The following is a 27928-nucleotide window of genomic DNA, read 5'->3' as shown; positions in this document are numbered from 1 at the left end:
GCTTAGTCCTCCCTTTCCCCCTTCCCAAAGCGGCACACTGCAGTGAGAGCACGGCAGAAATGCAGACCGAAGGGGGCCAACGGTGGGCAAGAAGGGCTCTGCTCCTCGGCGTCCTCTGGGCCACCGCACACTTGCCTTCTTCAGGTGCACCCTTGCCCCGTCGTCTCCCGAGGGCCACAGGTAGGTGGACACTGGGGTCAGCTGCCCCTGCTGCTGTTGTCACATATGGATGAAAGGGACAAAGAGAGGAAACTTCTCACTTTACTCACTTCGGCTTATGCTTCCTCCTCTGACTTTTAGAACTTAGAAGAATATCAAACACTTTTGATGCCTCGAATAAGTTTCAAAGATAGCTCAGAGATAATTCACAGACAGCATAAAACAGGCGGGTCTCTAGTTTTTTATTGTTAGAGACTTCATCATGAAAAAAAAATCTTCTTTTGTCTTAGAAATTCTCTGCAACAGTGGAGGATTCTTCACAGGTCTGTGGACAACTTTGGGCTCTGAGATGGGAAAATGAAATTGTACAGATATTAGAAATCTTTCTCATCAGAGACGTAATGTCTCTTTGAGGAGGAAGAGGGGTTCAAAATTCCCTTCTAGAAAGAAAGCAGACAAGGAAGAGTGATTTCATAATTTTTCTTCTTGTAGTTCTTTTGCTATCATCAGCTTATTTGATTAAAGCACCTCTTTCGGGTCCCAAAGGTTATTTTTTTTTTAAACTTCTACAGCTGCATCATATTCAAAAGTGTTTTATACATTTTCACCAGGGTTCTTGAAATTCCACCGTTACCCCACACTTAAGAGTTTTGTTGAGAAATCTCTCCTTGTGGGCTTGGAACGAGTGACACCAACATATTTCAAACTTTCTCCCTCTTTTTCTTACCAGGAAATAGCACCCAATGCATTGTACGTCCATCCCTGGAATTTCCTGAAGGGTTTTTCACAAAACAGGAGCGCAAAGATGGAGGCATTGTAATCTACTTCCTAATTATCCTGTACATGTTCATGGCCGTGTCTATTGTCTGTGATGAGTACTTCCTACCCTCCCTGGAAATCATCAGCGAATGTAAGTGGCTGGAAATCTCCCCCATCATCTTCCAAATTAATTGTGCCACAAATATGTGGCTGTCTTTAATTTTTTTTAATGTTTATTTATTTTTGAGAGAGAGAGACAGAGAAAGACAGAGTGTGTGTAGGGGAGGGACAGAAGGAGAGGGAGACACAGAATCAGAAGCGGGCTCCAGGCTCTGAGCTGTCAGCACAGAGCCTGATGCTGGGCTCCAACTCAGGAACTGTGAAATCATGACCTGAGCTGAAATCAGACGCTTAACCAACTGAGCCACCCACGCACCCCACGTGGCTGTCTTTAAAACAGCTCAGCAACCGTTCTGTCCATCTCAGCTGGTTGCAGAGATGGCCTTCTGTGTTGTGGGGCCCCTACCTTCTGGAACTGGCCTGCATGTGGTTTTTCTTGGTGGTTCACGTGCAGCAGAGCATCTTTAAGTGAGTACCCAGCAATTTTTATCACACTGACTATCTCCAGAAACTCTTTGTCTGCTGTACTACCTGGCTGGCAGTTCGTTCTAAACTGTTCCAAGTTTCCACATATATGCACTTGGTGTGTACCCCTAACACAAGAGACTCCTAATGCTTGCCATTTTATGCTTGCAAAAACTTTTTTTTTCTGTGTTACTCTAAAATTGTAATTGTTTTTAAAGGTAGATGGTAAACAAATGACATTAAGGACTATCTTCCTCCCCACTTCCTTTTTCAGCCTTCTGCCAGTAAGGAAAGTAACTGATGTTTATGAACAAATAAATAAGTCCTGCGTCCTATGTAAAGTGACCTCAGGCATCAGATAATTGTAAATTCAGTTATTAAAAGTTAAGCTTACTTATAGGTTTCTGAAAATAAGATCTGCCAGGCTAAGCCCCTCTGTTCCATCCCCTCGGCCAGGTACATTGTCCACAATTCTGAGCATATCCCTTTCATCAGTATACCAGTCCCTAAAATCAGGATATCAGTGATGATTCAGGCCATATAAGCAAAAGGCCAGCAGAAGTTTCCAGTCTGTCTCTTGCCTGGTTAGTTTCATTGGTTGAACGCGCTCATTTCAGAGAAGGTTAAAGTTAAGGGTTTGGTTTCCTATTGCATACTCACAGGATTGCACAGAAACTGCATCCTCTCCCCTCATCTCACATGCACATACATGCGCGCGCACACACACACACACACACACACACACACACATTGCTGGTATTTCTTCCCAGAGAGAACTAGAATATTAACTCTCTTTTTTCCCATGGCCCCTGCTCCCCAACCCCACTGAAATGCTAGTCCTTCTCTCTCTTGTTCACTGTACCATAGCAGTACCCTTAATACCTAAAACAGGACCTGGAAAGAGCAGAGGCTCTCAACACATATTTGTTTAAAGAAAAAAATTTATAGAACAGGTAAGCATGTTTGTTATTATTATTATTTAACTTAAGTAGGTATAAATATATACATTTTTATATTGACATTCCATTTTACATTGACATCAATATTTTTCTATAATAGAGATTAAATTACTTTCACATCATATTTTTACTCAGATTGATGAAATGCAAGAAAAATAGAAGAAAAAAGTAAAATCACCTACATTTTCATCACCCAGAGACCCCCCACAGTTACCATTTGGTGTATTTTCTTTTGACCTTTTAGATCTTGCTATATATACAGTTTGAAGTACACTCAAAGGTACACACTTTTTCCTCATATATTTTATTCTACACATTTCCCCATATTATTAATTACTCTTCAAAGACATGATTTTTAATGGTAGCATGATTTTCCAAATGATTTAAGATCCTAACACTGGGTTTTATACATAGTAGGTACCCAGTAAAAATTCATCATAATTTAAAAAATTATTGATCTCATTGAACATTTGTGTTTTTTTAATTTTTTTATCCTAAGCAATGTTGTGCCCATACATGTACAAGATCTTTGCAAACCTCTCTGATTGTTTATTGATAAAGACGCAGAGCTATGCATATTTTAAGCTTTATTTTATACATTAGCAAAAGCACTTCACAAAGGGTGTGCCAACTTATACCTCCAGAATGTGGGATAACTTCCATTCCAGAAAACCATGAATAATATCATTTAAAATATCTGTTAATTGCTTTAAAATGGAATGTCATTTTGTAAAATTTGTATTGATCCAATTATTTGTGAAGTTGTAAACATTTCATGCTTACTGCAATTTGTGGTTTTGCTTTTGTGCTTTTTTGCCCATGTTCTGACAGGAGGGTATTTGTCTTTTTCTTACTGATTTCCAAGACATTATTTTAATATAAGGATATTAACCCTTTTTCTAATATCATTTCTATATCACATGCTTTTTCATAGTTTGTTGTTTGTTTTTGTAATTTGTTTATCACATTGAAGTGTACATATTTTTAAGTAAATTTATAAATATTTTCCTTTATGATTCTCCTTTTGGTTTTACACTTAGAAAGAAATTTTTATCTCCAGGTCAGAGAAATTATCATAATTTCTGTTACGTGTAGTTTCTTTTTTTTTTTTTTTTTTTTTACATTTCTTTCTTTCTTTCACTAAGAATTTGTTTTGCTATAGAATTCAGTGCTACTTTTTCAGAAAGTTAATCAATTTTCATATACTAAATTCTTATATATATGTATGGGCCTCTGCTTCCAAACTCTTAACTGTTGTGATAATCTATTTGTTCATCCTTGTGCCAGTAGTGAACCTTTAATTAGACGACGTACATAGATTATGTTAATTATATTAACACTAAGAAATTTTAAATTCAAGGTACTCTGTCCCACCTTGAAAATTTCTCTTCCTGGAAAATAGAAAAGTCAAAAATTTTTTTTCTTTTTGTTTTCACATTTCCTTTTTTTTTAAATATATGAAATTTATTGTCAAATTGGTTTCCATACAACACCCAGTGCTCATCCCAACAGGTGCCCTCCTCAATACCCATCACCCACCCTCCCCTCCCTCCCACCCCCCATCAGCCCTCAGTTTGTTCTCAGTTTTTAAGAGTTTCTTATGCTTTGGCTCTCTCCCACTCTAACCTCTTTTTTTTTTCCTCCCCCCCTCCCCCATGGGATCCTGTTAAGTTTCTCAGGATCCACATAAGATCATTTTTTTTTTGTTTTTTGTTTTTTGTTTTCACATTTCCAAACAATACCTTGACTAAAAGAATAAATTCATCAAGAATTTTGTTTATAAAAAATTGTCTTGGGAGTGGTAAATAAATAAATAACTTTTCTAGCCTTGCAGAAGCAACTGCATTAAAATTTAGATTGCTACTTCAAAATAATCTTCATTAAGTGACTTCATAGAATATTTATAATAATGACTTCCACTAGGCCACTTGTGGAATTACTTTGAAACATCATCAGCAGACAAGTGAATCGCTCTTTGCTGTGAAATATAATACAGTAGCTATTATGAATGTGTAAATTGGTATTCAGTCCAGAATTGGGTTCACAATTCCAATGTGTGGGAGGGGAGCTGGCAGGGGAGGGGGGGTGCAGTTCCCCCAGCAGCAAGCAATTCTGACACTATCTACCCAAAGATAGCATCAGATCCCAGACTGCCCTCCCCATCCCCAACTGACCTCAGATGCCATTTGCAAGCCCAGATTATTATGCTTCTGACTAACTGGTTACAGATTGGGAGTTCCAACAACCCTCTTCTTGGGTTTCAGATAGCAGTCATAAGGCTGGGGCTGTTACCTATACTTCTGACCAACTGGCTTTATAAATCAAAGGTTCCCATGACCTCCTTCTTGGGTTCAATTAATTTGGTAGAGTGGCTCACAGAACTCAGAGAAACATTTTACTTCCTAGATTACTAGTTTATTACAAAAGGATATAACTCAGGAACGGCCAGAGGGAAGAGAGAAACATGAAGCAAGGTATGAGGTATGCCCTCTCCAGACATGCCACTCTCCCAGCTCTCCAAATTCCAGCTTTTTGTTTTTTAACAGAGGCTTCATCACATAGGCATTACTGATTACATCATGACCATTGGCAATTGATTCAGCTTCCAGCCCTCCCTCCTTTCTCTGGAGACCTGTGGGTGAGACTGAAAGTTCCCACCTTCTAATCACATGGTTTGTTCCCTTGGCAACCAGCAGCCCTCTACAGTTGGGGCCCAAAATGTACCTCATTAAAATGACAAAAGACAACTTTATCAAGCTCTACAGGTAGGAATTTCCTGCTTTGGGGAGCAGGAACTTTTCGGAGCAGGCTTTTGAGGCAGGAACTATGGATGAAAACCAAATATCTATTTTTTTATAAATCACAACATCGCAGCAGCCCACCTCCTGGTCTTCAAACACGTACCCCTGGTAGCAAAACAATCATAGAAGTTAAAAGATACTGGCACATTACTAGACTCTCATTCAGTTCATTAGTAACTAACTACCTAGTCCACAGTACTGAGCTACATTGCATGCAGGCAGCAATACTAGCAATAGCCCGCCTTCAGTCCGTTCCTGATCACGCAGTCTAAGGTCATACAGGTGCACAACTAGTGAGTGATTTTTACCACAAACAATATGGCTGAATTGACTGTTAATCTCAATTTGGCAGACGGGGCGACGGTGCATCTTATCCCACCAGACCCTTAGGGATTGTGACACAAAGGTTGAAGACAACCATTCCTTAGCAATCCTCCCTGCTTCCAGCCCTTGTGGCTGCAGCCCTGGTCCTTTGACCGCTACATCTAGCAAGGGCACAAAACAACAAAATTGAGGTGATGTGAGGAAGAAAGAATACCAACACCTTCCCCCTCCCATTCTTCCCCAGATCCACCAGAAAACAGAAAGCTATTTAGTGGGGGACACTCCTTCAGGACGCCTCATGTTCAGGGTGAGCACACACTGGTGAAGGCTTATAGGCCAACCCTTAGCACCCTTATCTTCCCCCATTTTCGATAACCAATATTTCAATTGCCCACTCCGATTCTCTATCAAACTTCTCTCTCTGCCTATTGCTAGATATCAAGGACCGTAAAATGTGTTCCTTGGTCTGGAGAAATGGTCAGCAATCCAAATCAGTGCAATATCTTTAGCTCCTGTTCTTGTATAGTATTTTGAGCATTTGCGTCTAATCCTAGAGAAGCAAAGCCCATTGCAGAGGCAGTGAATACTCCTGTCAGGACCCACTTTTAGGCCCCAAAGACTACCAGCATCAATATTTCTTGCCAGCTATGGTCAGGACCTTCCTACTAGGGAATCTGCCACATAGCCCTCTGTAGTCTCTGTCTCTCTTGTTGGCAGATAGAACAGTTCTTATTGGCATTTTTGTGCTTCTGGGGATACAAGAAGAATGTGTCTAGATTCAGCCCATCTTTGCATTGCTCCAGATCCTCGTGTCAACTCATTCCATGAACCCAGGTAGCCATCTCAAAGGAGCACACAGGGATATCTACTTACCTATTTCAATTGCCTTCCAACATGGAAGTTCGTCTTATAGGCTGCTACTTTCATGCACCTTTCAAATTTTCAGAGTGATTTCCACAGGGTTATACCTTATATGGGTATACCTTTAGCACCCACATTTCTATTGCCTTTCTAATCTGACCGTGTGGCCACCCAGATACCAAGTTCCTTTCATCCTTTCTCTTCCCAAACCAAATGCTTCTGTGAGCCAGGGCCATTCCAGCAAATCCCCCTTTACTGAGACCAAACTAGATAGGTGCTGAACCCAGAAAGGTTCTTTTGGGTTTTATGGAGGCTACATTACACAGGCATGATCAAATAAATCATTGACCAATTTATTCAACCTCCAGTCCCTCTCCCCTTCCTAGAGGTCAGGGGTGGGACTGAAAGTTCTAACCCTCTAATTACAGGGTTTGTTCTTAGGTAGGGTCCAAAAGTCGCTTTGTTAACATAACAAAAGATGCCTTCATCACTCTCAATTCTTAGGAAATTCCAAGGGTTTTGGGAGCATGAGTCAGTAACTGTGGCTGAAGACCAAATATATAAGAGAAATATATTTTGGTCGTCTGAATGACCAAATACGTATTTCTTATAAATCACAATATCACATGTGTGATTGATGGATACCCATGCTGCTGCTAAATCTTCTTCAGCTGCTGAGAACTGACCCTGGTCTTGAGTGCTGAAAATACTGGCAACAAAATGAGATAGAAATAGTGCTGGCCTGATTCATTTTTTAAGTGCCTATAAATTAATTCTGTCATTTCTCTTTTCAAGGTCTAGCATAGTCCATCCAAATTAGGACATCAGCAATAAAAAACAATTTCCCTGGGATTTGTTTACATCCACAGAAACTAGCCTCAGAAAAGTCTGCAAACACTTTACATTTCCCCATAGTTCTTTTTTTTTTTTTTTTTTTTTTTTTTTTTTTTTTTTTTTTTTTTTAAATTTTTTTTCAACGTTTTTTATTTATTTTTGGGACAGAGAGAGACAGAGCATGAACGGGGAGGGGCAAAGAGAGAGCGAGGCACAGAATCGGAAACAGGCTCCAGGCTCCGAGCCATCAGCCCAGAGCCTGACGCGGGGCTCGAACTCACGGACCGCGAGATCGTGACCTGGCTGAAGTCGGACGCTTAACCGACTACGCCACCCAGGCGCCCCTCCCCATAGTTCTTTTGAAGAGCATTGCATTATAATAATTCCACCCATTTTGTCAACTAATAAGGATTAATGTAATCCTGAAAACAGTTTACTGAAGCATTCCACAATGTGCTGGAGTGTTGTTATTTATTTATATATTTAGTTATTAGCTATTTGTCAAAAAACAATTATAGAAGACCAAGCATGGCTCTAAATTAAATAGAGATGGTTTCATTTGGTCTTCACAGAAACCCCACAAAGTCAGTTCTATGAGTTTGGTTTTGCTGATGAGAAGCTGAGATGATACATAATTACCTAAGACCAGCCAACAAAGCCTTCCCTCTCTAATGCTGACATCCAACAATGTTCTCAACTGCTCTGATATAATTTGACACATCCTTCTTTGAGGTTAGCAGACATAATATGGTTGTTTCAGAATTGTTCTATTTGAACATTCTTTTTTTTTAAAGTTGATTTATTCATTTTGAGAGTGAGAGTGCACATGTGCAAGTGGGGGAGGGGCAGAGAGGAAGGAGAAAGAGAATCCCAAGCACACTTTCCCAGCACTGAGCCCAACGCAGGACCTGAGCCAAAAATCAAGAGTCAGTTGCTTAACTGACTGAGCCACCCAAGGAACCCGTGAACAGTCTTAAAGGGTGTTTTCATCCCAACAGCACTGGAGTTTTGACAAAAAGAACCAACAACAGCATCAAATACTCATTGTAACTATGGAGGAAGTATACTACAAAATAAAGAGAATCCACTGAATTGCTTAAAAAAATCAGTTTAGACTTTCAGCCGCTTTTTGGAGGTTGTAAATTAATGTTATAAACACTTGCCAAATACAATAATTAGACTCTGAGGCCTAAGCCTTTGGTTGTCTAGGATGTCCATGAGATCTTAGTCTGGTACTGTGAAACCAAATCATCACATAGGTTGCAATGACTTTCTGTAGGGTGCATGTTATAAGTCCCAACCTAGAACATGACAGGAGAATTGACAGGACCCTGGCCCACCCCAGCCCCATCACCTCATTACCCACTCCTCAAGCCACCAGTAGTAGTTCGTTTGTTCAATGGAAGGGTCCTCAGATGAAGATAGAATAGGCTCAGGACTCTCCATTCAGAGGATGAGCAGGACATGGTAGAGGCCAGAGCCTCTTGCTGATACCCACCCTGGACCCTTTTCTGTCTGTAGCTATCTATGTTGATCTGGCAATTTCCTCTAGAGTCACCACCACAGGAGGCTTCTTCCAGCAAGGTTCTTTTCTTTCTCCTTGCTCTACTTATGATCACAGAAGCCACACAAACTCTCCTCCCCACCCCATCCTCAACACATACCTCTTGTTAGACAACCCGAGACATTTTGCTGGCATCTTTACTCTGTAGCACCAATATGGGGAAATGCTGTTCCTGTGTCCTTTTCCTCGAATCCCATTTTCTTTTATATCCACTGAGGTTCTATCGGAAAAGAGGCTAATGATGATTCATTGAACATAGAGGAATGAAGTGAAATTAATCCACATCATAGAGGGAATAAAAATCACACTCTAGTGTCCAGAGCATTTTACCTTCAGAGATAAGACCCACTTTCTGAATTGGGAAATAGAATTGAGGATTCAGGGAAAGGGGTTATAAACGATGTATCAGAGGTGGAATATTATCTGAGATCAAGGGAGCTAGAGGTAATGGGGTAAAGAATAATCTTAAGGGAGCTCCCTTATCCCCACCAGTTGTGCTACCCTAGACCCGGAGTTGGGTGGATACACTGAGGTGTGTGTGAGACAGAGACAGAGACAGAGACAGAGACAGAAACAGACAGGTTCCAAATGAGGACAAGGAAGAAAGGGGGGGGGGGTGGTCTTTGTGGTCTCTGTTCATTCATGTAAGCCTGACTTATGAAACTGTCTAAAATTCCCATGCTTGGTTTGTAAAGCTAGTCACATCTGGTACTGTTTGCTTGGGGTTTCTTCTTTCTTCCAAAAGCTCTATGGTATACTTGTTGGATGATCTATCACAATACTGCATGATCTCATGGTTCATGAGTTTGAGCCCTACATCGGGCTCTGTGCTGACAGCTCAGAGCCTGGAGCCTGTTTCAGATTCTTTGTCTCCTTCTCTCTCTCTCTCTCTCTCTCTCTCTCTCTCTCTCTCTCTCTGCCCCTCCCTGGCTCTCACTGTTTCTCTCTCGAAAACAAATAAACATTAAAAAAAAAGAGAGAGAACAGACTACAGAGATTATAATTCTTTACTCAGGAAAAATGAAAGTGCAGAAGGTGAGTGATCAAAGTCAATATGGATATGTTTGGGGCAAATATCAAATCTAGAGTGCATCTGCTAGACCTTGAAAACCAAGTTTAAGGCAAATAAAAGCAAGAGAAAGTACGTTTATGAAACCCATTCTTTTATCTAATCTAATAATCCATGTAACAACTTTAAATGATACTTCAAATATCTCTGGAATATCTGTCTAGGGTTCCTTTTATTTCTTTTACATTAAAATCCATACGATTTTATTCTATCTTTAGTGACCTTTTCTTTTTTAAAAAGTGATATCTTTAAAGTATATTTAATATTTAACTTAAATATAAATTAATATTATATAAATTAAAAATATAATAGAAACCATATTAAATTATAGCCCAGATAAGACTATTAGATCTTATCTCTATAAGCAGTTTGGTTTTAGAAACACAAACATTAAGCATAAAGCCAAAATAAATCCTTTTTATGTATACTTTTGATATGTAGTAGGGGTCTCTTAGAGTTGTTTAGCCACTGTTTACAGTAGCTTTCAGTAGTTCTTTACAGTAGTTCTCAAGCTAACTTCGTAGAAAACTGAGGACCCCCTACAATTGGTCACTTGATATAGCCCAAAGTCCACAATGAGCTGGCTAAGACACTTGTCTTTTTATTTATTTATTTTTTAAAGTTTATTTATTATTGAGAGACAGAGAGACACAGAGCATGACTGGGGGGAGGGGCAGAGAGAGAAGGAGACACAGAATCCGAAGCAGGCTCCAGGCTCTGAGCTGTCAGCGCAGAGCCCGACGTGGGGCTTGAACTCATGAACCATTAGATCATGACCTGAGCCGAAGCCAGATGCTTAACCGACTGAGCCACCAGGTGTCGCCGACACTTGTCTTTTTAAATGTTACACTAATATACTACTCAGTTAGGAATTCTAATTCCTCCACCATGCTGACCCTTTGAGGTATAACATCTTTTTTTTTTTTTTAATGTTCCTTTATTTCTGACAGAGAGAGAGAGAGAGAGAGATACAGAGAGAGAGAGCATGTGCTAGTTGGGGAGGGGAAGAAAGGGAGGGAGACACAGAATCTGAAGCAGGCTCCAGGCTCTGAGCTGCCAGCACAGACCCTGACATAATTTAAATGTCTATTTATTTATTTTGAGAGAGAGAGAGTGTGAGCAGAGGAGGGACAGAGATAGACACAGAATCCAAAGCTGATTCCAGGCTCTGAGCTATCAGCACAGAGCCTGACATGGGGCTCAAACCCACAAACCATGAGATTATGACCTGAGCTGAAGTCGGGTGCTCAGCCAACTGAGCCAGCCAGGCGCCCTGAGGTATAACATGTCTTAAGTGAAAATGATCTTAATAAGGTGTTGGGGAAACATACTTAAATAAAATATCTAATTTGTTATCAAAAGGTTTTTTTTTTTATTCACTTTGCTTTGAACCATGTTTGCCCATGTTCAACTGCAACGTTATGTCTCAGAAATAGACAATAAGAGAGAAATGTGAGTTTTAATTCCAGGTGGAATTGGTTCTAAATGGATAAAAGTGAAAGGGAGTTGAATAATTCCGTGGGTATGGCATTTGGATAGCCAACAGTTTCAGGGGATTGTTTGATTCTTAATCCTCATGAAATTTACAGAGGCCAAGCCTTCCCAAAGAACAAAGAATCTAAGAACCCTGCTTTCTCCCTGCCACAAGGGCATTCATCCTCCTCTTAAGAGCATATTCATCTTCTTTGTGTTTCTTTTCTCTGATCTAAGTTGTGGTCCCCTTGGACTGCATCTAAATCTACCCAAGGTATATGGATCTGAATAACTGCCAAGTTGTCTGGGTATTACCAAGATGCTATTGCATATACAGGCAACAATAATAATAGTAATAGTAATAATAACAATAATAATAAAGCCATGCATTAATCTCTTTGCTTTACCTACATGGATAGCTGAAAGAGTAGCTTTTGAAAGTAAAAAAAGATCTAGGTGTCTATCCCGTCTCTGCAATTACTATCTATGTGACCTTGGGCAAGTTATGGAGCCAAAACTGAGGTAATTGTGAGGTTTGGAGATAAAGTGTCTTATACATGCATTATATGATAAGCTTAGGTCAGGTGGAAAATCACTATAATGTTATAGACATTAGATTGGAGGTTGGAGGGAGTCCTCATAAGTGGAATTAGGTCTTTAAAAGCATTACACAGTGTTTCAGAATTTATTCCCTCATAGCTCAGACAAAATATGAAGTGGTAACTATAAAGAAATCAAAATGTTTTTTATTTATTGCTAAAAACATCACAGAATATATATATGTTGTACATTGGGAAGCTAGGCATTTATCCCTATGATGTTAAAGCTGTACTCAAAAAAAATCTAAAAATATATTTGAAATTAATGTTAGAACAGTTTTGCAAATCATAAAGCACCTTCGTTTGCTGTCACACTTCATTCTGGACCAAAATTAAAACTACTCAGGATGACTACCATCCCAGTCACTGGAGGTGTGTCTGAATGACCTTTGATTGGTCATTCTAATCCATTCACAAAGCATGAAAATTTGCTGCCACTGGAAAGTTTCTAAAATTGTATTAGAGGATGCCAAATTACATATAGCTTATGCTTATAACTATTAAAATGTGCATTGTGAAAAGGGCTGGAGATACATTAAAATGATATCAGTGGTTAAAACACAATGGTAAACATATAAGTGATTCTTCCCCTTCTATATTCCCACACTATCTCCTAAATTTTCAGTAATGTAGGAGTTTTTTTTATTATAAATTTATTTAACAATAAAAAGTGGCATAGAGTCTAAAAGCATAGAATCCATATCCTACATTTTGATAAAAATTGACAAAATTAGAAGAGGCCTCAAAGAGTACATAGTCCAACACTCCATTTTACAGATGGCAAAATGTAAGGCTTGTCTGAATAACATGTCTAAAATCCCATATTAAGTACAGGCAGGGCCAGAATACAGGTTTCCATTTTAGTTTAAAACTCTTCCCACTATATTATCTTTCCAGAAGAGAGTTTTAAAAAGCTGTCATAAGCTTTTCAACATAGCATCAGAGAAGAGAACATGTGTAAGAAAAAGTCTGATGAATTTTGGTTTAAGTTGTGGTCCCCATAGACCACAGGTCATTATCATAAAGTTGCACTTTATATAAACAATGTAATGATATCTAAACCTATAAAGAAAACTCACCTTGAACAGTTCTCCTATATCCTGAAGGAAATGTGATTATTCCTTTAGAGTAATAAAGAGGAAAAAAGTAATAGCTCTGGGGGGAAAAAAACCAGAACAATTTATCTTTAATAATAAACTATCGCAGAGAGAAATGCTACCCAAAGGTCAGCGAAGACAAAGTCAGTCTATTCTAAAGTTCAAAGGTATAAACCATTTTACAAAATATGCTTGGAACCTTAAGATATGATTTGTTAAAATATCTTTGAAGTTTTATACATCCATCGTTACAGAACCTTTCCTTTCATAACTCAATTAGAGCCCAATGAATAGCAACACGCTTTTTTGTTACTGCCTTTTGATAGTGAAAGTGTTCAAAAGGGTCACTCATTTTCCTTCCTTGTGGCAAACAGCTCAACAGATCACCTTTTCCCTCCTGAGACTGAATTTTTCTAATGAAGCATTCTTAAACTAGCATTAAGCAAAGATTGGTCATTTACTCTTGAGCTGCACCAAGTTTGGACATTTAGTTCAAAATTAAGCATTTTTTTTTCTTTTGCAACTTCATCCACATATTATCAGGCCCTGATTTAAATAGAGAATTCATGCTAATATCCAATATCACTAAATTTATACATTCTCTGGAACATGCTGGAAAACTTCCAAACTATCCCTGACTCCCAGTAACTATTATTTGCCCTAGGAAAGAATAGAATGGGGTAGTTATATGCCCATGCCATGAGGCAGGAAAGAAAATAACTGAGTCACCCAACATGTTATAATTGGCCTGCCTTAGTGCCATTTTTACATTAGGTTTCTGTGGTGAAATAGAAATAGCATTGGATTTAGAAACAACAGACTTGGAGTTTATGCCCTAACTTCTCACATATAAGATCCTTACTATCCATGTAACTGAGTTACTTAACCTCCTGGGCCTGTTTCCTCATCTGTAAAATGGAAATACCACCACTCATATCAGAGGATAATTGAGATTATTAAATTATGTATATGAAAGTGAATTGTATACTATGAATGTAAGATATCATTTACTTCATTCCTGAAATGAACAAAGTTAAGCACAGAGCGATATGTCTTATCATCTTCTATTTTAAAATTTTATGGCCAATTGGTCTTACACAGAGTCAGCTAGATAGATGATAGATAGATAGATAGACTCTAACCAGCAAAGGAAACGTTATGAACTGTGTTGCACAAAATATTACTTCTCTGCCTTCATTCATCACTGCAACCTGTTCATCAAGCAACATGACCAAAGGCAAATAGTGAGGAATCATTCCAAATATCCTAAGAGGACTTTTCACAACAGAGGCTTAACAGGTGGCAAAATAGCTCAGACTAGATAGAGCTGGTTGGGCCTCTTGAGACCAAATAACCTCATGACTGGGGCTGGCATCACTGGCAAGAAGGAGGTGGATGACTTTCCACGCACTTCCCATATCTTTCAAAATAAAAGCCAAAATCCTTGCTAGGATTCACAAGTCTTACATGATCTAGCCACCTATTACCTTTTACCTTATCTAACCTTTTACCTAATGTTAACTATAATCTGAGCTTTCAGCGCATCATAATCTTTTTTGCTGGTAGAGGGTCTTGCCTCAAGGTTGATGGCTGCTGACTGATCGGGGTGGTGGTTGTTGAAGGTTGGGGTGATGTGGCAATTTCTTAAAATAAGACAAAAATGAACTTTGGCCACATCGATTGACTCTTCTTTTCATGACTAATTTCTTTATAGGATGCAGTGTTGTTTGATAGCCTTTTACTAACACTAGAACTTCTTTAAAGATTGGAGTCTATCCTCTCAAACCCTGTCATTGCTTTATCAGCGAAGTTTGTGTGATATTCTAATTCCTCTGCTGTCATTTCAACAGTCTTCACAGCATCGTCACTGTCTCTAGAAACCACTTTCTTTGCTCATCCGTAAGAAGCAACTCCCCACTCACTCAAATTTTATCATGAGATGGCAGCCATTCGGTCACATCTTCAGGCTCCACTTCAAATTCCAGTTCTCTTGCTATTTCTACCACATCTACAGTTACTTCCTCCACTAAAGTCTTGAAACCCTCAAAATCATTCATGAGAGTTGGAATCAAATTCTTTCAAACTCCTCTTCTGTTGATATTTTGATGGTTTTCCCATGAATCGTGAATGTTCTTAATGGGATCTAGAATGGTGATCCATGGGCTGCAGAATGAATGTTGTGTTAGCATAAAAACAGCATTAATCTTATCGTACATCTCTTAATAGAGCTCTTGGGTGACCAGGTGCATTGTCAATGAGCAGTCATATTTTGAAAGGAATCTTCTTTTTGAGCAGCAGGTCTGAACAGTGGTCTTAAGACATTTAGTAAACCATGTTGTACATAAATATACTGTCATCTATGCCTTAATGTTCCATTTATCGAGCACAGGCAGAATAGAGTTAGCATAATTCTTAAGGGCCTTGGATTTTCAGAATGGCCAATGAGCATTGACTTCAAGTTAAAGTCACCAGCTGCATGAGCTCCTAACAAAAGCCTGTCCTTTGAAGGCTTGAAGCAAGACATTGACTCGTCTTCTCTAGCTATGAAAGTCCTAGATGGCACCTTTTTCCCGATAGAATACTGTTTTGTCTACATCGAAAATCTGTTGTTTCGCCATCTTCATTAATGATCTTAGCTAGGTCTTCTGGATAACTTGCTTCAGCTTCTGTATCAGCACTTGCTGCTTCCCCTTGCACTTTTATGTCATGGAGGTGACTTCTTTCCTTAAATCACACGAACCAATCTCTGCTAGCTTCAAACTTCTTCTGCAGCTTCCTCACTCACCCCTCTCAGCCTTCATTGACTTAAAGAGAGACCTTCTTCTGGATTAGGCTTTGGCTGGAAGGAATGTTGTAGCTGGTTGGATCTTCTATTCAGACCACTACAATCTCCTCTGTATCAGCTATAAGGATGTTTTTGCTTTCTTACCTTCTGTGTGTTTACTGGAATAGCACTTGTAATTTCCTTCAAGAACTTTTCCTTTGCATTCACAATTTGGCTACTGTTTGATACAAGAGGCCTACCTAGCTTTTGGCCAATCTCTGCTTAAAACATGTCTTCCTCACTAAGCTGAATTATTTCCAGCTTTTGATTTAAAGTGAAAGATTTGCAACTCTTCTTTTCTCTTGAACATTTAGAGGCCACTGTAGGGTTGGTTATTCATTGGCCTAATTTCAGTATTGTGTCTCAGGGAATAGGGAGGCCTAGGAGAGGGAAAGAAAAAGGAGAACAGCCAGGCGGGGGAGTAGTCAGAACACATACAGTATTTATCAGTTAAGTTTGCTGTCTTATCTGAGTGCAGTTCATGGCAACCCCAACAGTTTCAAGAGTAACATCCAAGATCACAGATCAGCGTAACAAAATATACTAAGGGAAAAGTTTGAAATATTGAGAAAATTATCAGAATGTGATATAGACACATGACATTAGCAAATGATGTTGGAAAAAAGGCACAGATACACTTGACACAGGGTTGCCACAAACCTTCAATGTGTAGAAAACACGTTATCTGTGGAGCACAGTAAAGTGAAGTCTGCCTCTACATATGTGCCTAGCTCTCTCACTTGAAAACTTTTAATTTACCTTCTCCGCAAAGGCCTTTCTGGCTACCCAATCTAAAATTACAATCCTTTCTTCATGACATTCTATATGCTCTCCACTCCCTGCTTTTGCTTCCTGCTATTTCTAACATAACACGTATTTTGCTTGTCTGTTTCTTTTCCCTAGAATTAAAGTTCCACGGGAACAGAAACATTGGTCTTTTTTTCTGCCACATTCCGAGCACTTAAAAAAGCATCTGACATAGTAGGTACTCAGTAAGTACAACAACAGCCAGGTGTTCTATCAATGGCTGCTTAACAAATCACCCCAAAACCAGTGGCTTAAAAAAACTATCATGGTATTACCTCTCACAGATGCGAGGGTTTCCTGGGCTCAGCTGTTAGTTCCAGCTTGACGTATCTCATGCAGTTATAGTCAGAAGAGAAGGCTGGAATTATCTGAAAGCTGCCTCTCTTTCACATGTCTGGTGCCTGGGATGGGGAGATTCAAAATTTGGGGGCTGAACTAGTAGGGGTTCCTCAGGCACCTCTTATTTCTATATGGGCTCTTCATGAGGTATCTCCAGTACAGGAGTTTCACAGTGGCTGGGGTTTTGTGTGGTGGTTCAGGGCTCTAAGGCAAAGGTCCCTAGAGAGAACCATGAAGTTTTGTCACCTTTTATGTCCCAGCCTCAGAAATATTATGGCTCTGCCATATTGTTAGTCAAAGTGGTCACAGGGGGAGACATAAACTCCACTTTTGTGGGTGGGGGGGGTGTGAGAGGCAGGGAATGGAAAGGTTCTGGAAAATCACCAGGACACAAATACTGTAGCCATTTTTGTAAAATACAATCTGCCACACCAAGAATAAAAAAGCATGCTAGTTCCATAGGCTACTTCACAATGTACCAGTAAAACCTAGTTGGGGATTTCTGATGCAACCTTGTCTAAGCCTTCCCAAAACAAGGTAGTCTTTTCAACATGACTTTCTCTTCTCCTTCCCATAGTAGATCCCTTAGTTCTAAAATTGAAAGAGCCAAAAACTTCCTAAGACCCTTCATCTCATCACTGAAGACAGTGGCTGTGCTTGTAAGTCTCGGGGATATACACAAACGATTTGAATACTAGTATTTTCTTGGGCTTAGTACTCTAAAATTTTAATGGTTGTAGGTTTTAAATCAATAGACTGTAATTATACAAAAGTAATTATTTGGTTTTTAGTGAACTAATTTCCTCTCATTTGTATTGACACAGTTGAAATTGCGAATTTGTGAATAATCCTAATTCAGCTTCACTTACAGATCTTAAAAACTACCAATTCGTTTTTTCTCCTCTTTCAAATTGGATTAGGACTCCTGAGATACCTGTTTCATCAACTTGTACAGGAGCACTGTTGACAGTACTATTTTAAAGAAGTCTGGCTGTTGCCATACACCTACAGCCACCCAGCTAGAAAGTTCTTTCTGGGTCCCACAAAACCCTGCATCTTGACATTTAGAACACGGAGTTGCAGTATAGCTCCCATGGTCTCTGGCCTTCTCTCCCCTTCTAAGGAAGCATTAAGTAATGGATTCATAGAGCAAGACTGGGTTCCTCTAATTTTTTAACCTGCATGCTTTATTTTTCCAGTTTAAGTCACGGTTAGTGCTTTTCTGTGAAGCTATAGATTTGAATGTTTAGTTATAGAGACATTCCCTTTGTCACTTTCACATAATTTCATTTGTCTGCAGCCCTTGGACTGTCTCAGGATGTTGCAGGTGCAACTTTTATGGCAGCCGGTAGTTCAGCTCCTGAGCTGGTTACTGCTTTCCTGGGTAAATATCGCTCCTTATATTTTTTGCTTGCTGTATGTGATTTTATCTTCTTCAAGTCTGGTAGCACTAACGTAGCAATTACCTTGCTTATAGGTGTATTTATCACAAAGGGAGACATTGGCATTAGCACCATTCTTGGATCTGCAATGTATAACCTCTTTGGCATCTGTGCAGCTTGTGGCTTACTATCTAATGTGGTATGTAAAACAACTTTACTCCACAAATTTATTGTCTTGACACATTACAAAAATGGTTTATGGTCTAGAACAAACAAGGCACTAGTAATGTGTTCAATCAAATTTATTAATCAGTAGAAAAACATGTATTTCATTTAAAGTTAACCCACAAATAGCTCTTGGTCAAATTTATGAAAACCAGAGTAGGTTCTGAAACACCATTTTTCTTAAAATTCCTTCTCTAAGCAAAATGCAAAAGGTTACAATATTTAGCTACAAACATATAGTTTTAGTATTGTGCTAAGCATGTACTTGAAGTTACACTGTAACGGAAACAGTAAATTATCATTTTACAGGCCTCAACGCTATCATGTTGGCCCTTATTCAGAGACTGTGCAGCATATGCAATTAGTGTAGCTGCAGTTCTTGGCATAATATTCGACAACCAAGTTTACTGGTAAGCTTGAAATGATCATTACTCTTATGGAAAACACAATTACAGAGAGGGTTTTTATGAAATTCCAATGGTTTAGCAACATCTCTTTTTCGGAAATGTTATTTCAGTCACTTCTCAATTACCTACCACTTTGGTACCATTTTCCCACATGCCTCTGAGCTAACTTCCTCATCACAGGTGCTGGTTGGGTTTTCCCTTTGAAAGTTCTTCAGTCATGTGAGTCTCCTTGTCTCACTGATCACTGGACATTACCACCCTTCCTTCACCCCTCAGCCTGTTCAGTCTCCCCTTTTGTTGTCAATTAAAGCCCCAGCAGTTGGGTCTTTTCTTCTACTGGGTGGTTTACCTTGCCTAGGTTAGAAGTGGTCATAGTCACAAGACCGGAGAGAAATGACGGAGGAAGTAAATTTTAAAATCTTTCAATTCTTCCAACTCTCTCTCTGATGTTCATTTAGCAACAACTATAGCCTTCTTCCTCTAAGAATCAACAATATATAGGTACTAGCAATTGTTTGCTTTGTTACCTCCCAGTGTCTTGCTGTTGCAAGAAAATGAAAAAGAGGGTGACTCAGTGGACAGCTAATAACTTTTTCAACTAAGAAGAACCAGGTATCTATTATGGGTTTATCACCATGCTAGGAGTCACAAGGGATGGAGAGGAATGTAAAATGCACAGCCATATAGACTGTGCACTGCATAATGCTACAGGATACCAGAAAAATAGAAAACAATGTAAATGGCACCTTTCTGGAGTATTACAACTGGAGTTTTACAACTTTCTGGAGTATGACAACTTAGCAACCCTGCATAAGACCTGCAGACAAGAAACTTAAAATCTTGCAGGGAGCAGAATTTCTAAATGAATCATCCTGAAATCTAGTCAGTCTCCCAAAGAAAGCCTATTGTCTATAGTAGGGATCCTTCTGGAACTCAGCAGTTATCTTTAAAGTGACAATGACTGTCCTAATGATTGTCTGTAAAGGGACAATGACAATAACTGTAAGAGTATCCAAACCTATGCTCCCTCCATTAGGGAAAACAAGAATTCTGTGCTTTCAGTGTAGCAGAGCTTCACTGGCTATAAAATAAAAGGTAAATGAAAGGTTCAAATGTAGTGGTATTACCTAATCACAACTCTTTAGGAGACCAGAGTATGGGACAACAGTTCTTAGTGCCTATGATGTAATTTCATTTTTTAAATATCCTTATTGTCTTGTGACTACAAGCCAAATTTAGTTATATCAAAAAAAAAAAAAAAAAAAAAACCAAAAATGAAAAAAACTCCTGTAAACTGGAAAGTCCCAAAGCCTTATATATTCTGAATAGTTTACACAAAACTTTTACACCAGATTTGAATAGATACAGTTGAAATGAACTAACAGATAAACCATATTCTTTTATAATACTGTATATTTTGAGGAATGCATGCTGTCAATGAACTGAAATGGAGAATTCCCATCACTATGCACTAGTTTAACTTTTATTTTGAAAGTCTACAATTTTTATTTTCAAAGCATTTTTTATGCCTATAATTTGTAAAGTATAAATGAAGACAATGAATTTAGAATCCTTGGTTTTATTTGAAATATAGAAATGAATGCCAAGCTTTTATGCATAAATTTGTAATAATGCTGTAGCCAAGTCTGGACACAACTATAAAACCAAAATACACCTAGAAATATTATTTGCTTGTTTTATTGCTGTGTTGGAAAATTATTAAGCAGATACTGCCCCCAAACTAGTAGCTCTACAAAACCTTTGTTTTTTTATTTTAAAATACACAAATTTCTCTAATTTATAGGTATGAAGGAACTTTACTGCTTTTGATATATGGATTATATGTTTTGGTGCTGTGTTTTGACATTAAAGTTAACCAATATATTATAAAGAAATTCAGCCCTTGCTGCACTTGTCTTGCCGAAACTACGGAGAGGAGAAGTGAGCAAGAACCACTGATGGGATGGGAAGACGAGGGTCAGCCACTCATCCGTCGGCAATCAAGAACTGACAGTGGGATTTTTCATGACGATTCTGGCTACTCTCAGCTTCCTTTAAGTTTACATGGTCTTAGTCAGGTTTCTGAAGGTAATAAGCACATCATGCCCACTATTAAATCTACTCACTAGAAAAACTTGAGTCTCATTTTGATTCAGCAATTACTATATACTTTTTATGTAAAAGACACTGTGGATATTCAGACATGATGAAGAGGTGGTCCCTATCCTTAAGAATCTTCCAGTACTATAGAGAAAAAAGAAAATAGCTAGAAGACGAAGGTTGAAGTACTATAAAGAGGAGAAAATAAAGTACAACTGTAGTTCCTAAATGGGACAGACTGTATAAAATTTGTATAAAAGCTAGGAAAGATAACCACAGAGAAGGCAGCATTTAAACTGAGCCTTGTGGAATAGATCAGATTTTAACTGATGGCCTGATTTATTACCAATAATTAACAGTTACAGAAGCCTGTTATGTAAATAACATAGAAGTAAAAGTAAAGTATATTCGATAAACTGATGGCCAATGAATTAATATGGGCAAAAGGCCTGGTCAAGAACTTGCATACCTGGAGCACAGAATGTATACGTTAAAGAAGCAGATTAAAGGTTGATAGTAAAGAATAGGAGAGCCTTATATCCTAGTATATAAATCTGCAGGTTTCTGAGCAGGGCAATTAGAGGATAAAAGAAATGGAGGTCTGTAAGAAGCCACTAAAACAGCTGGTGTGTTTGGTAGGTGCCTGGACAGAGCAAAGGAGTAGGAATAAAAGAGACAATGCAGAGGAAGCACCACCAAGGTGGGGCAACTGAAAGACTGTACAGGTCAGAAAAGGGAGCAGAGGAAATTCTGAGGTTTCGTTCATGACTGATTGAGAAAAGGGGAACACCACTTACAAAAACGTGGAATTTAGGAAAAAGTGCTGGTGTGCGAAAAACCAGTTTTAAATATGTCATCTGAAGCAGTTGCAGAACATGTGGATAAATGCGTTTAGTAGAAGTTCATCTAGGGCCAGAAACAGAAATTTATGCATTAGTTTTTTACAAAGTGGTTGTATGAAACAGATTCTAAATTTACCTAAGTACATTAGGAAGCTATTCTAATTTACTACCTAAAAAAATTACAACATGACATTTCCCCTTCTTCTAAAAATTAGTTTCTAGACTTTCAGGTGCAAGTGGCATATTGCTAAGTTAAATTTTTTAATAAGAAATTCAAAAGAACCAAAAGAATCTTTTCATTACACTAAAATTATATCTAATATTATTTAATGGTCCATTGGCTGAAGCTTTGCAAATTTTTTCATGACTTATTTTACTGGCATTAGTTGTAATGTAATTTGATCCAATACATGGCTACGTTATTATCGTACATTACAATATAGTACATTATTTTGTAAATGCCATGCAAATTTTAAATAATTTTAAAGTGAACTCTTATTTTTATCCAATATATTATTGTCTTCCACTAACTTAACAAAACAAATTAAATAAAAGAACATACTCAAGTTTTGTAAGTTATATTGTAGATTCCATACTAGTTCCTATTTTCTTAAAGGCTCTTCCTAAGAATTATAGTGAATTCCAAATTTAACAAATAAATGTTAAGAAAGAAAACTTGAAGCCCCCCAAAAATCACAATGATATTTAGAATGGAATATTCAACTTAATAAAAATATTATGCTCTAATTGTTTTATACATCTTAAGTATGCATTATCTGATACACAGGGCAGGCTAGAGACATCATCAATACTGGAGGACAGAGACAACTACATTAGCTATAATAGGTAGAAGGCAAGTTAGTCCCATAAGCAAAAAAAGTTACTAAAAACCATTCATATTGTAGAAAACCAAGAGAAGTCCAACTGACACTTAATAAACATTATGTCGAATACATTTACTGAATGATCCAAGATATTTTGATGGATTTTAGGTCCCAAATCAAGAAATGCTGAGTATCGCATTTTATACTGTCTGCCCTAAAGTCTCAATTAGTTCCTTTTTGCCAGCAATATCAGTAATGAGGTATTCAAATGTTTTAAATAGCCTCTTAGAAACTGATACAGCTAATTTATTTCAATATAGCTTTCTAAATGGACATTTCCAACTTAATTGGCCATTTGAGAAAACTCAAAATCATTTATTTTTTCCTCAACAGATCCACCAAGTGTTTTCAACATGCCTGAAGCAGACTTACAAAGAATTTTTTGGGTACTATCCCTTCCTATCATTACCTTACTTTTTCTAACCACACCAGATTGTAGAAGAAAGTTTTGGAAAAATTACTTTATGATAACCTTTTTCGTGTCGGCACTATGGATATCTGCATTTACATATATCCTGGTTTGGATGGTCACAATAACTGGTATGTATCTTTAGTACAAGAGCACAATTTAAAAAAGAAAATAATCAGTTTCACAGAAGAACTGCTTATATTCACTAAAAGTCTAGCTAAGGAGGAATTTCTCTTTCCACAAAGACTAAAGATAACTGCTATTTACAAAAAGATTAAATATTAATATACCAGCAAGATCATTCAGGGGTTTGTAAGTTGTGTATTATATACCAACTATATTCTCAAATATTATACAGCCTAGAGTTACAAGTCAAGGGATCTTCTTATAAATGAAATCAAGTACACAGGATGTCCTCCTATTATGCTAATAATTAAATCACATTGTATGGGGTCTACAATTTGCTCTATCCATTGAATTCTATTCCACAATGAAAAATATAGCAAAGGGACAATATTTTGAGAAAACAGTACATGCTCACTGTTTAACTGGATTACATTTCACTTTGCTTTTGGATATGGCAATACAAACCAACTATGAAATGGGTGAAAAGTACATAAAATAAAATTTAAGTTTAGGTTTCTACTACCTTCATGATTGAAATTTAAATATTACCACTGGCCATAATCAGCTCTAGTTTCACAGAACTCCAAAAGAAAAACACTGAATATAAACATAGGAAAAAAAAAAAATCAAGAATTTCTCCCAGAAAGGTTAACCCAAATGAACATATCAGAGGTGAGCAAACTATGGTCTGTGTGCCCAAACCGTCAGGACTCCTGTTTTTGCTCATTAAGTTTCACTGAACATAATACTGAATATAATCATTTATATATTATCTGTGGATGTTCTCACACTGAAATGGCAGAGATGAATATTTGCAACAGAAACCATATAGCCTGCATTGCCTAAAATAATTACTACATGGCCCTTTACAAAAAAAGCTTGCCGATCTCTGACTTTCCCCAAATTAATGTATGACTTAGAATAGCATGCTAGCAAAAAGCAGAGTATTTCTTTTCTTTTAATGACAAGGATGAAAAAGTCCAATTAGCTTGCATATTAAATCTCTCCAAATTTTCTCAGCCAGAATATACTTAACAATAGGAAATCAGGAAAAGAGCAAAATCAAGTAACAGATCATAGAACAGCCCCCAAGATGATAAATATTATTGTTATTTATGTACATATGAACTCTGGCAAACCAGTAACAAAAATTAACAACCAACTATAATTCCAATATCAATATATAAAGCATGCAATAAACAGCTACTTAAAGTACTTTTAATTGACATTTTAAGAAAAAGACTTTAAGGTAAGTATTCAATTGCAACATTAAAAGAGCAGTTACATGTTTTTTTTATTTAACTTCCCTCTGATTCTGTTTCTGAACACATTTCTGGAAAATGCTGGACTGACATCAAACTTAACAGAAGGATTAATAAATCGGGAACATGATGTTAGGAAGATTCAGGTAGAACCCGATTTTTGTTTTCCTTTGTTTAAGGTATATCACCAAAGTAGGACCTAAAAAATGTGTACCATGTTAACACATTTATAGGTTAAAAATAGTTATAAACAACTTGTTTAATTCTGACTTTAAGAAAATGCTTTGCAAAACAGAAAATAACCAATCTTATCATTAGCATATATTAAGCAACAGCCTTGATCAGTTAATAGTGAACATCCAAACCTTTGGTAGGCATTATCAGGCAGAGGAATTATTCCTTAGTAGAATTTTGTCCATTAAATATCTTTAGATATCTATCATTAAAAATCTGTACTACCTGTATTACCCAATTTGCCAATCTTATTCAAATATTTATCTAGCTAAAATCTAAGTACATATTGGTTGTGAAATCTAAATGTGCCTATTTTCTTTTTGTTCAGGAAGGAAATATCTGAAATAACTGCAGAGAATGGTTATTGAATCTATAAGATTTGTAACTTGTAGTATCTATGTTTATTATAGGGGAAACATTAGAAATTCCAGACACAGTAATGGGCCTTACTTTATTAGCAGCAGGAACAAGCCTGCCAGACACGATTGCCAGTGTGTTGGTTGCAAGAAAAGGTAAGAGCTAGGTCCCTCGTGCTGCAATGCCCATTCTTCAACCCTGGCTGAAATACACTGAACAAAAGTACCTTTAAAAATATTTATTTCCTCAGGGCGCCCAGGTGGCTGTCGGTTAATCGTCCGACTTCAGCTCAGGTCATGATCTCATGATTCGTGAGTTGGAGCCTTGCATCAGGCTCTGTGCTGACAGCTCGGAGCCTGGAGCCTGCTTCAGATTCTGTCTCCCTCTCTCTCTGCTCCTCCCCTCGCTCAGTCTGTCTCTCAAAAATGAATAAACATTAAAAAAAAAATTTCCTCAGCATACTTTGAAGAAAAAAAAAAAGAGTGACTCAAGAGGAAGGGTTTACTATTTAATTGCAGATTAACTTCACTAAATCTAACCCCCAAATAATACTTATCTGAAATGTGCATTAAATCATAATTAACCATATTAAATGAGAATGAAAAGCAACAAGTAATCTACAGACCTTATTGAAAAATGGTTTAATAAATAAAGATAATTATTATTAAATAAATGTTAAGACTTTAAATACTAACCCCCCCCAAAATTAAAAAATACAAATTCAGTAAGACTTTTGTTCTAATAACAATTTTCCAAAACCAACAAACAAAAAAAAATTTCCAGTGTTTTTTTATGAAGCTTATTAATAAAAATACAGCATTGGTGTGCACATTTTAACAACATGCTTTTTTTTTTTTTTTTTTTTTTGCAGGCAAAGGAGATATGGCTATGTCTAACATCGTGGGATCCAATGTGTTTGATATGCTGTGCCTAGGTGTTCCATGGTTTATTAAAACTGCATTTATAAATGCATCAGCTCCTGTAGAAGTGAACAGCAGAGGACTAACTTACATAACCATCTCTCTCAACATTTCTATTATTTTCCTTTTTTCAGCAGTTCACTTCAATGGCTGGAAACTAGACAGAAAGCTGGGAGTAGTCTGCCTATTATTATACTTGGGGATTACCACATTATCGGTTCTATATGAACTTGGAATCATCGGAAATAATAAAATAAGGGGCTGTGGAGGTTGATATTAATAGGGTTATGTGGAAAACATGGATGATGGGAGAAGGAAGAGCAGGAAAACTCCATTTCTTCATTTAAGTCAAATAAAAAATATCCTGAACTTTAGAATCTAAAACTTACTTACAGTAATTCTTCATCACCAAGAAAAGTAATTTAAAACCAACCCAAAATCACATCCTAATTTGTCTGAGCCCTTTCTTTTCAAGGACAATTACATATATAAAACGGAAGTTTTGAAAAAACCATCTGTTTTACCTTACAGTAAGTTGATAAAAGTTGAGGAAACTTAGACAAATCCCACTATGTAGTACTGAAAGTAACAACAAGAAAAATGGCTTATTTCATTAAAAACAGTATAACCATTCATTTAAACTGAATGACCAACTTGCTGTCTTTAAAAACCCAAACTTGAGATTAACAAAAACCACAGTATATTTAACACTATACTGTTAAAAGCTGGTGGGAGTTTTAAAAGTTCATTTTTACAGCTTTTGTAAGCATACAGTATTACTAAAAAAAATGACTCTTTCTAGGAGATTCAGCAAAACAGATGTAAGAATGTTCCAACCGTGGTTTAAAATTACGCATTACGATCCAAGCGAACATCGATTTCTCTGCCACTGATTTTTATGCCATTCATTATTCTGCATGCTTTTTCAGCTGATTCCGGGGAGTCAAATCTGACTGTTCCACAGCCTTTTGACTTTCCATTCTCCATTTTTATTTCTGCAAACATTACATGACCTGTGAAAGAAAAATTATAAAATTACTAGTCAGTTTAAGTGGATTTCATCTCACTACACAGGTCTGATATTCCTCATAGCCAATGAAATGATAAATAGCTGGCTAAAAATATTAATGATTTAAAAATAACATCATATAAACATTATTCTCATCATTTTACATTCTGAATATAAACATGTTAAAGTATACAAAATAGGAATAAAAATAAATTTGCTTAGGATTTAATATTTTTTTATTAAAGTAGAACATAAAAAAATACTTTTATATATAAATTCTTAGTTTCTGAAGTAAATTTATAGCAGCAAGGCAAACAGCACAAAATGCCAGCAAGTCACCATGCACAATAACAAACTTACAAATATGAACAAAATTACTTTTAGAAAAAAAAAATTTTTTTTCACTTTCTGCCCAATCTCCCCAATCTCTCCTTTCCCTTTTATCTTCCTTTTCATTACTTCACCACTGCAAATAGTAGCAACTGCCCAGAATTTTAGTTTTTATCAGGCCACAAAGGGCCCCACTAATTCTACTTATTAACCACAGTGCCATTTTATTTATTCAATACCACAATTTGAACTCCAGTGTAAGAGTGGTACCAAATAGGTTATGGAAATAGGCATGGAAGAGATAGCATAGATTAAATCAAAAAAAGTAACAGTGATGGTAAGGCCCAAAGAAGAACCTCAGAGAAGCTTCGAGGAGGAGGAAGAAAA

General features: G+C 37.3%; 2 protein-coding genes across 3 annotated transcripts in view; one reads left to right on the top strand and one right to left on the bottom strand.

Moving 5' to 3' along the window:
* Positions 1-26586, top strand: SLC24A5 (solute carrier family 24 member 5). The gene is made up of 9 exons (XM_058737829.1): positions 1-180; positions 890-1069; positions 18355-18438; positions 18532-18635; positions 18971-19071; positions 20873-21156; positions 23228-23434; positions 25336-25437; positions 26154-26586. Exons 1-9 carry the CDS (start codon positions 60-62, stop codon positions 26474-26476), a joined length of 1506 nt encoding a protein of 501 aa, XP_058593812.1. The 5' UTR covers positions 1-59; the 3' UTR covers positions 26477-26586.
* MYEF2 (myelin expression factor 2) overlaps positions 18724-27928 on the bottom strand; it is a 39661-nt gene continuing 30456 nt past the window's right edge. For both annotated transcript variants that reach the window (XM_058737835.1, XM_058737836.1), the window contains one exon: positions 18724-27215. In XM_058737835.1, the coding sequence (XP_058593818.1) occupies positions 27052-27215 (164 nt within the window). In that variant the 3' untranslated portion in view covers positions 18724-27051. The remainder of the gene's footprint in view (positions 27216-27928) is intronic.

This window comes from Neofelis nebulosa, chromosome 7, assembly GCF_028018385.1.
Source record: "Neofelis nebulosa isolate mNeoNeb1 chromosome 7, mNeoNeb1.pri, whole genome shotgun sequence".
In the NCBI taxonomy this organism is placed as follows: domain Eukaryota; kingdom Metazoa; phylum Chordata; class Mammalia; order Carnivora; family Felidae; genus Neofelis; species Neofelis nebulosa.
The sequence above is the reverse complement of the archived record's forward strand: the minus strand, read 5'-3'. Positions and strand labels throughout refer to the sequence as shown.